Source organism: Rousettus aegyptiacus, unplaced genomic scaffold (assembly GCF_014176215.1).
Source record: "Rousettus aegyptiacus isolate mRouAeg1 unplaced genomic scaffold, mRouAeg1.p scaffold_m13_p_3, whole genome shotgun sequence".
Classification (NCBI taxonomy): Eukaryota; Metazoa; Chordata; class Mammalia; order Chiroptera; family Pteropodidae; genus Rousettus; species Rousettus aegyptiacus.
The window spans coordinates 1713489-1726668 of NW_023416306.1; the positions used below are offsets into that span (position 1 = coordinate 1713489).

The 13180-nt window shown below is 67.2% G+C and overlaps 1 protein-coding gene across 1 annotated transcript; it reads right to left on the reverse strand.

The window, feature by feature from the left end:
• Nucleotides 1-1962: 1962 nt before the first annotated feature.
• On the reverse strand, nucleotides 1963-10464 carry MYMK (myomaker, myoblast fusion factor). The gene is made up of 5 exons (XM_016153100.2): nucleotides 9587-10464; nucleotides 5403-5517; nucleotides 4542-4690; nucleotides 2838-2954; nucleotides 1963-2670 (listed from the first exon to the last, which is right to left on the reverse strand). The coding sequence occupies exons 1-5, from the start codon at nucleotides 9719-9721 to the stop codon at nucleotides 2521-2523; spliced, it is 666 nt and encodes a 221-aa protein (XP_016008586.1). The 5' UTR covers nucleotides 9722-10464; the 3' UTR covers nucleotides 1963-2520.
• Nucleotides 10465-13180: the final 2716 nt, after the last annotated feature.

Here is a 13180-nt window from a genome sequence, read left to right on the forward strand (position 1 = left end):
ACACTCAGGAGCCCCGTGCAGGAGGCGGGGGCGGGGACGGGGTGCTGTCCTGGACGGGGTGGGGTGTGGGGTGGGGGGGGTGGGGGTGGGGTGTGGGGGGTGTTGGGGTGTGGGGTGGGGTGTGTGGGGTGGGGGAGTTGGGGGGTGGGGGGGGTGGGGTGCAGTGTGGGGTGTGCGGGGTGTGCGCACACATGCGCATCTCCCCATCTCCCCATCTCCATCACCAGCACGAGCCCTCAGCACGGTGCCACCCCGGGGCTTCTGGTGACATGAGGACGGTGATTCAGACACTCGCTCGTGGTGGTGTCCGGACTCGCGGACCCACAATCCCCCAGCCGGGCTGGGTGGGCGGAGGGCCCCGTCCTCCCGGGGCGGGTCGGGGGGGCCACTGAGCCCCTTCCTGGCCCCGGGTGCCGTGGTTCTCGGACCCCAGGGCTCGGTGACATGGACTTGGAGGCGTTCCAGTGTGAAGGCCGTGACACGTCTTCCTGGCCAGTCCGGAGGTGTCGGAGTGGCTGGCCATCCTGGGTGGCCTCCTTCTCTGGTCCCCTCCCGGCCCTCGGGTGGAGGCCTCAGGATGTCAACGTGGGCCTCTGAGCCAGAGGAAGTTGACGTTGGGAGGGCCGGCCAGACCCTGGGCACTGCCGCCAACTCAGCGTCCTGTGTCCAGGGATGAGGGCCAGGCGCTGACTTCCCGGCCGCGGGTCCTCATCTGCAAAGTGGGCTCAGGCCGCCCCTGCCTGGGAGGGGCGCGGCGGGCGGGGAGCCCGGGCGGCGGGCGGGCTGAGGGCTGGAGCGCGCCTCCTAATTGTCCATGACTTACAGACCTGGCCGGGCTCCCAGACAGACTCGTAAATCAGCGGCCGCAGCGAGCGGCCTGTGAGCGCAGCCGCCGCGCCTGGCGGAGCCCGGCTCCTCCCTGCGTGGCCGCGGCCGCTGCTTCCAGCTTTCCATGTGCTGCCCCGGAGGTGGGAGCTGGCGGGGGGGGGGGGGGCGGCGGGGGCGCGTGGGCAGCGGCCGCGGCCACGCGCACGGCCGTCTCTGGAGTGGCACCCCAGCTGCCCCCGCACGGTCCCGAGTCCCCCTGCTCCTTGAGGCCTGGTGCCGTGACTGACGAGCGTCCCCTTGTGCAGATGGGAGGTGGGGCCAGAGGGGAAGACTCTGCCTGCAGGATGCACCCTCTCCTCACGGCGCGTGTGTGTGCTTGTGTGTATGCACGCGTGTGTGCGTGCGTGTGCGTGTATGCGTGTGCGTGTGTGCATGCACACTCATCCCCCCAGACGTGCAGCCAATGGGCGCAGCGCCGGGCCCTCCCCACCAGGAACACAGAGCTGGGGGGCCCCGCGTCTCGGGCTGTCTGCCCTGTGACGGGGTCGCGCCTAGGTGGGTGGCCTTGAAGGAGCCTCGGCTTCCCCATCTGGAAGATGAGCCTGGAGAGACCCCGAGTGCCGCATGAAGGGCTGTGCGGGCTGCTCCGTCATTAACGGGCTGTGGGGACAGACGGGGGCTGAGCCGGGGCCAGGCTGTGGGTGTCCAGGACCCGTGACCTGGGACCTCTGGGCAGTCAGGGAGGCCGACAGACGGGGGGAGCCTGGCCGAGGGTCCTCCTCGCCCCCAGCCCCAGGTGCTGGAGCCCGCTCTCTCTCCGCCCCCTAAGGCATGCGAGAGGTGACTTTAGGACAAATGTGGCCAATGTGGGCCGCCCCCGCGGAATGGTCTGGAAACACAAACAGGTCCCAGACAGGTGTAGGTAACTTCCTGCCTGACAGATGTGCCTGGACCATTTGGGAAGTCGGGGTGGGCCGAACCTGTGGGGGGACCCAGGTTTGTGAGGTGATGTCTGGGAGGCTGGCTCCCGCCACCCCCCGGGGCCGGTGCAGACAGGCTCACCTCCCCGTGAGCCCCGCTCAGGCCCTGCCAACGGCCCCCATGGAGCTCCCCGCGCCCAGACCCACCTGCCCGCGCTGGGGAGACGGGCGGGGCTGACAGCCAGGCCACCGCTTGGCCTCCCAGTAAGGTCACGAAACCAAGGTGCTTCTTTCTGATTATTGTCATTGAAATAGTCGGATTAGGGACCCAGCTGGAGGGAGGCGCAGGGGCGGGCAGGCGTGGGCCAGGGCCGGTGCTGGTCCCGCTGCCCCCGGCTTCCTGTGTGGGCTCAGCGCCTGAGGGCACAGGGCAGACGCGGGACGCGGGAGCCGGGGCAGGGCAGGGGACTGGGTGGCGGGGAGGACGGAGGTCCGGTCAGTAGGCACCGAGGCCTGGGACGGCGCGAATCGTTGCCCCATCACGGCGCCCAGCACCCAGCACCCAGCGGATGCTCAGTAACTGGGTCCCCGGGAAGCACTTAGCATGGCGGGCGCTTCCCAAGGCCCCGGGACCCGTCAGAATGTGGGGACAGACTTTCTCCTGGACGCTCTGGGCCGGGGAAGGACAGGAGGGCCCCCCCCCCGCCCCCCTGCCGCCAGTGTGGGACAGGGAAGGGGACGGGCGCGGGGGGCGGGCGGTGCAGGGTGCAGGTCAGATGCAGGCGCAGCACAGGGTGGAGCAGCCCAGCTTGGCCGGGGCCCCCGCGTCTCCAGCCTTCTTGTTGACCTTGGGCAGCAGCAGGACGAAGGACAGGGCCAGGGCGCAGTGGTAGAAGCTGTGCACGTAGGCGCGGTCCCACTCCTGCGGGGCGCGGCCGGGCCGTCAGCTGCCGCCTCAGCCCCGCCCGCGGGCTCGCCTCCGCCCCACGCGCACGCTCTGGGCCTCTGCCGGGCGGCTCCCCAGCCCCTCACTGGTCCCGGGGGTCTGGCCCTCACGGCGGCCGCTCCCCCTGCCCCCCGCCCGGGTACCTCGAAGAAGAAGCGCAGCATCAGAGCCAGGGCCCCGAAGCACAGGCCGGGGCCTATCTGCTGGGCGTAGACGCTCTTGTCGGGGTACAGACCCCTCTTCTCCTTCATCTGCCGCAGCTGCGGGGGGCAGAGACGACGGGAAAGCCCTGAGGTCACAGGTCATGCAGGGTCGGCCGCCTGGAGCCAGGGGTGAGCAGGCCCTGGGCGTTGGCACCCCTCGGTCATCCGGGGGTGGGGCAAAGGGAGACACCCGCGGGAGCCTGCAGCCTGGGTGACAGGGCTGGGAGCCCCGCCGGCCTGTTTGGGATGTGACAGGGCCCCCCCCTCACGGCCCCCCACGCCGGCCAGCGGGGCAGGACGCGGCGGGGTGCTGGGGCGGGTCTGCCAGAGCCCTGGTGCCTCAGCTGTCAGTGGGCAGACATGCCGGGCTGCTCATCACACGACCTCGACCAGCACGTTGAGCCCGGAGGCAGCCGGGCAGCCCTCGGCCTCCAGGGCCAGACCTGTGAGCCGGGGACCGCGCAAGGCCCCGCGGCGCTTTGTGGGGACACCGGCGAGCGACTGCTCTTCAGGCTAACTCAGATCCTGCTCAGACTCGGAGCTGCCCCAGAGGGCAGTGGGCGCAGGCCCCCAGAACAGCGCGGGGGACTCTGCCCCGCGATTTTGTCCCGGGTGACGTCTGGCGGAGCTGTTTACGCACGCCGGGCTCCTTCCTGGGGCCAGTCACGTCAGACCCCACACACTTCCTCCCTGCTCACAGGCGGCTCCGAGGGGGGCCTCCCGGCCAGCCCCCAGGTCGCAGTGGGACAGACGCACCTTCTCTTCTCCTGGTGGCAAAGTGGACCCTCCCGGGGCGGAGAGCAGCGGGCGTGGCGGGCACCGCGGGCACCCCTGCCAGCCTGACCCCTCTTCCCCGAGACCCGCCGTCCTGCTTTCTGGCTCCAGGTTCCACTCCCTGCCCGGATCGGCTCCTCTCCGTCTCGGCCCCCCTGGGAGAAGCTCCGGGCCCACCCTGCCGCAGTGACCGGCTGGCGAGATTGGGCTGCGGCCCTTGCAGCCGGGGTGGCCTTGGCGTGACGGGAGGTGCAGGGAGGCCCGGCGCCCCTGTGTGAGGGGCCCTCGTGGGTGCCCGGCGAAAAGCCCTGGTGTTGGCGACTCTGGGCCAGGCCGCCTCAGTGCGCACGAGTTCCAGTCCCAACTTCCTGTCTCACACCGCCGCTTCCCCTCTTCCCCCCGGAACAAGCCGAGGCCCCCCACCCCCCGCCCGAGGGGTCCTCCCAGACGGACGCAGGCCCCTCGTGACGGACACTGCATTCCTAAAGCAGCCTGCTCCTTTGACGACAACGATAACAACAGCAGCTCTGTTTTTTGAGCCCATCAGAAACCGGGTTCTACGCTAATGCTTCAGACGCATCATCTCCATCAATCCGGAACCGACCCAGACTGTTACTATGATACTGACGTAGCAGATATGGAGACTGAGGCCGAGAGGCTCGGTAACGGGGGTTAGGTCCGCAGCCAGTGAGCTACGGACCCGATACGACCCAGACCCGGGTGCCCGCGCGCCCGGCGGTCATTCTCTACGCGTTTCTGCCGAAGCCGTGTCCCGCTGGCCGGCCATGGCGGGAGGCCAACGGAGACCCCGGGTGGGAAGAGCCCCAGTCAGGGAAGGGGCCCTCGTGGCTGAGGGTCGCGGGCACGCACCCACTTAGCTGCGATGATGAGGACGGCCGTGCCAATGGGGCCCGAGTACACGCCGTAGCCCCGGCGGTCGTGGTAGACCCGCACGGCGATGGTCAGGACGCCGAACATCACCAAGGTCGACCTCTTGGGCTCGTCGAAGTCGGCCAGCGCTGCAGCGGCCGGGGAAGAAAGCGACAGGTGAGCGGCCTCCGCGGCCGCGCCCGGCCCCCGCTCCCCCAGGGGCGTCCCTTAGGGGCCCGGGCGTGGCTGGCGCCCCCTCGGCCGGCGAGACCCCGAGGTCCAGCCGCTCACAGGAACCCCAGCCGGCCCTCGGGGAAGGGCGGGCTGCGGCTCCCGTGCCCGGGGCGGCCTGGATCCTGCCGGCGGGAAGCTGGTCCACACGCGAAGGACCAAGGCTGAGTCCCTCCCACAGGGAGCGCGCGGGCAAGGACGTGAAGACACCCGGGGACCCCACAAGGACGATCTGGGTTCCCCGCATAGCCCGGTCAAGTCGTAGGGGGGCCCATGTAATGGGGACCGTGCCCTGACCTTGCAGCAAGACGGGGGGGGGGCAGGAAACTAACTGGCCACAAGGCCGAGATGAAAACTGCGAGGTCCTTGGGGGGGGGGACCCCGAATGGCGAACAGGGGTCCCAGGGAGTTAGACAGGGCAGAGCACGGTGGCCGCTTCCTGTGCGTACATGTCTCTGCCAGGTAAGTCTGTCGTACTCTTTTCCACGGATTCAGCTCGGCTCTGCACCCCGAGAAGGGAGAGGGCGGAGGTCCCCAGAAACGAGGCGTGGGGGCACAGGCTCGGCAGCCCGCGTGTTTCTTCCGGCGTGGGCTCCGGCTGCAGGCCTGGGCTAGGCGGGGGCCACTCACCCATCAGCGAGACCCACATGCTCAGGGCCGTCCCGTACACGCTGAAGTACTCCAGGGTGTCGTGGCGCAGGAAACACAGCACGGCCAGGCCCGGCCCCGCGCAGGCGTGGTGCAGCTGCCGGGAAGCCGGGCCGTGAGCGGGCGGGGCCGGGCCGCTCGCTGGCCGCGAGGGCCGCGGCGGTCACTTAAGGCTCCCTGGCTCAGCGTCCCCATCTGGAGAACGGGGACGCCGCCGACTGCTCCCCTCGGGGGATCTCGCCGACGGGGCCTGGGTGCCACTCAGGGGAAGCCCGCGGAGGTGGGGTGCCCAAGACGCGGGCTACACAGTCCCCCCGTGCGGGGTCTCCTGCACGTCCCTGCCCCGACCTTAGGCTGTGAAGCCAGCACCCCGTTTTTGGTGCCAGTCTGCTCTCCAGGGGCCCGTGGGGCCTTCCCCCCAGAATTTGCCCCTCTGATAACGGGCTCCCCCACAGTGGAACGTCTCAGACCCCTGAGGGGCTCACAGAGACTCAGCTGAGCCTCCCTGAGCGTTCCCGACTGACGGGTGCGGGCCGGGGTCTGAGATCTGTATTTGCTGCATGGTTTCGGCCCGGTGCCAGTGCTGCCGGTGGGGAACCCACTTTGAGAACCACTGGTCAGCTGCTCTCAGCTTCTGTTTCTTTGAGGTGCAGGAAGGCTGCCAGGACCCAGGCACGCCTCGTGTGTGGCATCCCGGGTCACCCCTGTGTCCCTCGTGCTCTGATAGGGGTCTCCCCAATATCCCCGATCACAGAATTTTTAAAAGCAAAATGCCCGTATGGAGTCTTTTCAAAGCCATTGGCTTATTGCTAACGGAAACGGCTTTCTCCCTTCGTGTACGCGCTTCGTCATTGTAAGCAACGTTTAGCTACGTGACATGATTATTCTGACGAGTGTCACGGGCAGGGAGAAGGTCAGGAGCCAGCGCAAGGGACGCTCGATGAGCGGGGACCCCCGGGTCCCCCAGTGAGCCTACTCGGCGGGAGCCGGGGAGCCCAGGAGGCTCCAGGGCTGTTCCGGGGCGGGGACCCCCGAGGCCCCCGGTGAGCGGAGCAAGGCGGGCAGTTTGACGCTCTTACTGGTCACACCCGTAGACGGCCTGACGCTCAGGTGTGCCCAGGATGAGTGGCGATATCATGTCCCCAACGAGGGAGGAGAGAGGCCCGCGCTGAGGTCTGGATGCTGCAGCTTTAGGGGTGCAGCTTAAGGAGGCCTGAGGAGAGCCCCCGGGCGGGGGCGTGACCCGGGAAGGGAGGCTTCAGGTGAGGCCCGATCAAGGCGCCCCACGTCTGTGGGATGGAGGAGTGAGGGGGCCACTTGGAGGAGAGACAGGGCCAGGCCCTGTGAGGGACACACAGGTTCTCCTGTCCCCCGGCTCCCTCCAGAGAGCAACTCCCTCACCCCCCCAGCCTCGCCGCCCCCCCAGCTGCGCCCCCCCAGCCTTGCCCCACCCCGGTTGCGCCCCACCCCGGCTGGCCACGCCATCTGCCGCCCGCGCCCCGCGCCCCGCCCGTGCAGGGAGATCCCCGTGCAGACGTGATTCCTACGACATTCCAGGCGGTGTCTGTGCCCTGCCCCCACCAGGAGCAGGAACAGACTCTGCCTCATCCCGGCCGAGCCCCCAGCTCCCAGAGCAGAGCTGGCTCACAGTCGACGCTCTGTAAGCGTCCCTCGTGTGAACGTGGGGTGAGGGGGGCGGGGTCTGGGGCGGCGTGAAGGACGGCTGGCCCGGGGGGCTGCCCGCCAGGCCCTTGGTTTGTCTCTGTCGGACAGGTGGGGCAGGCGAGATGCCGAGCTGAGACTGGACCCAGCCTCCGAGCCTCTGAGGCCTCGCTCCGTCTTCCCACGCAGTGGGGGGGGGGGGCCTGGCAGGGGTGGGGTGCGGCGGGGGCCCGGAGCGAGAGAGCACAGCCCTTGGAGGAGGCCGACCTAACCGGTCCTTGCTGTGTGAGCTCAGGGGACCCCCGGGTCCCCTGGTGAGCCTGCTCAGCGGGAGCCGGGGAGCCCAGGAGGCTCCAGGGCTGACGGCTCAAGGTCCCCTCTGTCCAATGGGCATAAGAACATTCACTCCGTGGGTGGGCCGGGGGACTCCGTGTGACAGGGCACGGTCAGTGTCTGGCACAGAAATGGCGAGGGCCACGGGAGGGCCGTGGTTGGCACGCAGAAGCGCGAGGGAGGTGGACCCTGCAGTGCCCCCGCCCGGGGCTCCAGCAGACAGGGACAGAGTGTGGCTTTGAGGCCGGAGGACATTTGTCACAGGAGGCAGCTGCCCCTGCCACTCCGGGCGGGGCAGGGTGGGACAGGGTGGGCCTCTGAGGGCGGCGGGGAGGCAGCTGTGTGGCTAGCCCAGCTTCGGCAGGAAGGGGCGGCCTGGGGGGGCCTGTGGAGTCCTGGGCTGGGCCTCGCCCCAGCCGGGGCAGCCGGACCCGTCTTCCCTGCCCGGACCTGAGCCCTTACACTGCAGAGAAGTCCCAGGGCCACCGTGTGCCTCCGTCTGCACCTGTCACACTGACCGCCAGGCCGGGTCCCGAGAGGAGCAAGTGAAATGGCACCGAGCACCTGTCAGGCGACCGTCCCCATCCCAGACTCCGAGGGGCTGAGAAGACGGGTAACGGCGTGTGCTCAGCGCCCGGCAAGATGCCCGCCCTGGACGCCGGCCTGCGTCGGCACCGGCGCGGCTAAGGCCTCCCTCCCCCGGAGGCCAGGCCCCGAGCCCTGGGGAACCCGGCTTCTCAGAGGCTGCAGCCTGCCCCGGTGGCCGCCGCCTGCGGCAGCGCCGACCCACACGTACACACGGCCTCCCCCAGGACGCAGTGCGACGCACGGACACGCGTCTGCAAACGCGCGTGTGTGCTCGCAGACCTCAGCACCCGGGGCCGCCCCGCCCACTGCGACCCCCGGCCACGGAGGCCCTGGAGCTGGGGGGCGAGGCTGGCCCGGGGCGGAGGCGCTGCCACGCGGAAGAGTCTGGGGGGCGCTTACCTCCCCGGCACGCGCTTTTCACAGGGAGCTGGAAGACGGGTCTGATGGAAGAGGATCAAGGAAGGGGGAGCGAGGCCACCCTGGGAGTCCAGCAGTGAGCGTGGGTCGGGGACGCGCGGAGGGACACAGGGGCTGGGAGGCAGGAAGGCGCCAAGACATAGACAGATGACAAACGGATGGACAGATAATTGGCTAGGTAGGTGGCTACATAGATAGCCAGATGATCGATTAGGCAGATAAGCACTTCGCCAGCTAGACAGACGGACGGAAGCTGGAAAGAGGGATGGAGTCAGAGAGACACAGGGAAGGTCAGAGGAGCCGAGCCAGAGAGGGAGAGACCCAGAGGCTTAGAAAGAGCGAATGCTCTGGGGATGTAATTCCAGAAGAGAGAACCAGACGCAGATGGGAGTCCAGGAAAAAAGAGATGGAGAAAACTAGACACAAAGAAACACAGAGGGAGAGAGACCCACGGAGAGACCGGGCGGGAGAGAGCCGAGGAACAACCATCCAGACACGCAGACGGGGGGCGGGGGGGAGAGACAGAGACAGAGAGACAGAGACAGAGAGACAGACAGAGAGACAGAGAGACAGAGAGAGAGAGAGAGACAGAGAGAGACAAAGACAGAGAGAGACAGAGATGGAGAGAGACAGAGAGAGAGAGAGAGAGAGACAGAGAGAGAGAGACAGACAGACAGACAGAGAGACAGGGGCTCCAGGAAGGAGGGACGAGAGGCTGTGAGCAGGGCCTTCTCTGGAATTCCGGAATGAGTTGCGGGAGCCCCGCAGCCCTGAGCCTCTCCCTCCTGGTCTCTGCCTCTCTGCCTCACGTCCGAAGCACCTTCCCGGGCCTGACTCCCTGGCTCCTCCCTGCTCGGCCACTTGATTCTTGTGGCCGGCAGAGCTGGGGGGCAGGAGGGAAAGCTCGGCCTCCGTGGCCTGGAAGAGCCTGTCCTCAGTAGACTGTCCTCCTCGGTCTCAGAGTGACTTCCTGGCACCAGTGGGGAAACTGAGGCCCGGCACGGCGGAGGGGCACCCCGACCCTCTCGCTCCTGGCCTCTGGGCTCTCTCTGTCACCTCCGAATCACCTCTCTTCATCGCGGAATACAGGAGAGGGGTGGGAGGTGGCCTCTCTGCTCTGCCTGGGGGAGAACGCCGCCCGCCCCCACCCTGGGCTGCAGACTCACCGCCACGAAGAACATGGTGAAGAGGTAGACCATGGCCTCCATGTGGAACCGCCTCTTGGCGGCGACACTGACCGTGGGGAGGAAGGCCAGGCTGCTGAGCGTCGGCAGGAGGAGTTTGGCCACAAGCGCCCCCATGGGCTGGGGAGGACGGGTGGGTGCAGGCCTCCTGGGTCCCCCGGGCAGGCGAATCCAGAGGGAGTGGGCTCGTGCCCTTCAGCAGGGGCTCCGGTGGCAGCTGGGGCTCAAATGCCCCGGAGGGATTCAGCACACATGTCCCAGTAGCACATGGAGAGGACCCAACAGCTGAGGAGTCACGTGATCAGCACTTGTCTCTGTGTCTTTTTTTTTTTTTTTTCAAGAGGCCAGAGTTGGTGATCCAAGGAGACCACACATCTTTTCTCTGAGGCAACGACCTTGGAGAAAAGTCCTCACAAGTACGATCCCCAACTTCCAGCCACTTCCATGTCGGCCCTCTCCCCAGGGAGCTCAGGAGCTCAGAACGAGGCAGGCAGTTGGACTCTGTGGCTTGAGTTATGTGTTCACAGTGGCTTGAGGGAGGAGAACCTGAGGTTCAGCCGACCCCAACACTGGAAGGACCTTGCAGGTAAGGTTCACGCTTTACCAGCCCACATGTACTTCCTACTGCCTGCCCTTTCCCACCTGCGTTTCCTTGGTGACTAGACTAATGAAACTGACATTCTTATCTACCTGGTTACATTGTTTCACACCTGAAACAAACAGCCCGGGACATCTCTGTTAGTGTTGCAAATAACAACAAGGCGGGTGTGCCTCTCAGCATTCCTGGGCTGGCCCTGGGGAAACTACCTTCCCTTGTTGCCAGAGGTCTTAGGGGACTGTCTGGCCTGGGGCCCCCCTTATCCTCTGGCTAAGGAAGGATGAGAGTGTGTAAGCCACGGAGGCTGACTCCCTCCCTGGAATGATCGCTTGATTGACGGATCGACTGATTCATTTCTTTATTCATTGTCAGCAGAAGGACAGCTTTTCCCCCCGTTTTATTTTTCCATCATATTATAATGACGTGAAGATGCCACGCACGATGACGTGCAGGGACTTTAAGCACGCGGCTTGGTGACTTTGGACAAGTGCGCATGCCTGTGTGACCACCAGGGCATTCCCGTACCCCCGGGATGCTCCCTGTGCCCTTCGCGGTGACCCGTCCCCGGGGGGGGGGGGCGGGGGCAGCCGCTGGTCTGATTTCTGACTCCGCCTGTCCTAGAACTTCCTGCAGGTGGAACCACGCAGTGTGCGTCCTCTGGGGCCTGGCTTCTTTCGCCTCTTTCACCGGAAAATCCCTGAGATTCGCCGGCATCGTGTCGAGTGGCTCGTTCCTCTGGTTGCTGGGCGGGTAGGTCGTCCGCTGTGTGGATAGGCCACGTTTGCTCCCCACGCGAGCAGGAGTGGGACCGAGTGGTGTTGATGCATCTCGGAGGCTCCGCGAGAGGCTGCGGCTTGTCCCCCTGAGGCCCGGCGGCCCTGCCCACCCTTCTGTCCGGGGGCCCTGTCACACTTTTCCATAAATCTCATTCGTGTCTCAAGTTGGCCGGAGCCCGTTTCTGCCATTTGCAGTGAAAGATTCTGCTTGATGCATCTGCTCATGTCATTCTTCCGCATAAGCACCTTCCAAGGCACCCAAAACCCTCAGGAGTGAAGTTCAAGTTTCAAGGACACCACTGGGCCACCTGCGCCCGGCTCTGTCCCCTGCCACCACGCACCCGTCCCCACCAGCTCTCAGACCCCGTCCCTCCTCCCAGCCGCCCCCCCTCCCCAAGAGGACACACCCCAGTCTCCTCTGCCATCTGTGGGGAAGGCTCCCCACCCATCCCGGGCAAGCCGAGGTGCCCCAACACGCCACCCGCCCCCACGCCAGCACCCACGCCAGCACCCACGCCAGCACCCACGCCAGCACCCACAGCTTCGTGCCTGCTGCTGCCATGTCCTCGCTCCGGCGGCGAGCCTGCAGAGCGCGGCTGGCCAGCGCACCGCCTTAAGCCCCCCGTGCCCCAGCCTGGCGCACGGTAGGTGTTCAACACACACTGCTGAATGAATGACTTTGTTGAAAGGATGAATGGAAGTCCAGGGAGGCGGGGCCGCTGTACACTTCAGTCTGGCACTTAGGAGCCCAGCTCCCTCTGCAAATGGGAAAAGCAGACCCTGCTGAGTACGCGGCTCTGGGCAAGAGGCAGACGACCCCCTTCGGCCTGTCGCAGACACCCCGATCATCCCTGCCCACCTCTGTGCCCCTCGGCGCCTGCTCAGACCTGACCCCCCGCCCTAGGTCCCAGGAGGACTGGGAAACGTGTGGAGAAGGAAATGCAATTAGACGTCAGGTGTGAGCAGAGAACTCTCTGGAGTCAGACGCCCTGCTCGGAAGCAGGAAAACATTCCACAGTTGGCTTAGCGCGCGCGCGTGTGTGCGCGCGTGTGTGCGCGCGCGTGTGTGTGTGCGCGTGTGTGCGTGTGTGTGCGTGTGTTGTGCAGCGGTAAACGCCAGGGCCAGGGCTGTTCGCTGGGGGGAGGGAAGAACGGGGGGTGGGGGAGGAGTGGCGGAGGGAGGCGAGAGCGGCCGCACATGTGTTTCAGTGATTAAGGGGGGGGGGCGGGGGGCGTGTCTGCGGGGGGCCTGCCCTAGAGTGGGGAGACAGGTGGCTGGGCCTGGGGGAGCCCCAGGAGCCCCCTGCGGAAAGGCTGGAGTGGAGCTGCTGTTAAGGCGGGAAGCCCGGGGGCGGGCGGCGGGGGCAGGCGGCCTGCGTGTGGCTCCCGTCCGAGACCTGGCTGTCTGGACACAGCCCAGCTGGCCCGGGGGAAGGCGTCCAGCTCGCAACAGGACTGAAATGACCCTCGGTTCTCCCTGGAGCAGAGGAAGCGATTGGCCTGGGCAGCTGGGGGAGGGGGAGGCGGAGTGGAAGAGACAGGCCGGCTGCTCGGGGGTGTCGCTGCTTCTGGAGGCTCAGGGTGGGGGGCCGGGACCTGCCTGGGCCGGGAGCCGACTCGACCTGGACAGGCTGTGAGCCAGTGGAGCCGCGCTGGCGGCTCTGTCCCTCCTGCCCGGCCGTGGCTGCTGCCCCCCAGCCCGCCGCACGGCTCCCCGCCCCGCCCCGCCTCACCTGCTCCCGCTCTGCCCCTCCCCGCCAGGACCCCCGCTCCCGCGCGAACCGCAGTCCTCAGCAGCTCGCCCTGACCCCCAGCGGGCCGCGTCCTTCCCTGCGCCTCACCCCACCCCCCGTGTGTCTTGAAAACCACTCGCACACACAGACGTGTACTCCGCACTGGCCGTGTGCCGGGCTCCGTGCCAAGCCTTCTTCCTGCTTCGTCCTGTTGGTCCCCGTCAGCAGTGGGGGGGGGGGGGGAGACGCCTCTGCTCTCCCCATTCTGCAGAGGAGAAGACTGAGGCCCAGAGAGGAGCGGAGACTGGCTCGGGGCACCCGTGCTGGCCAGGGCCTCAAGGCGGCAGCCCCAGGTGGCCTGGGCCGCATCCCTGTTCTGGCCAGCAGATGGCGCCGGTCCCAACGGGACCCAGCGGGGGCCAGGCCCCGGTGGAGCGGGGCAGCACCTGGCGGGATGGCCGGCTGGGCT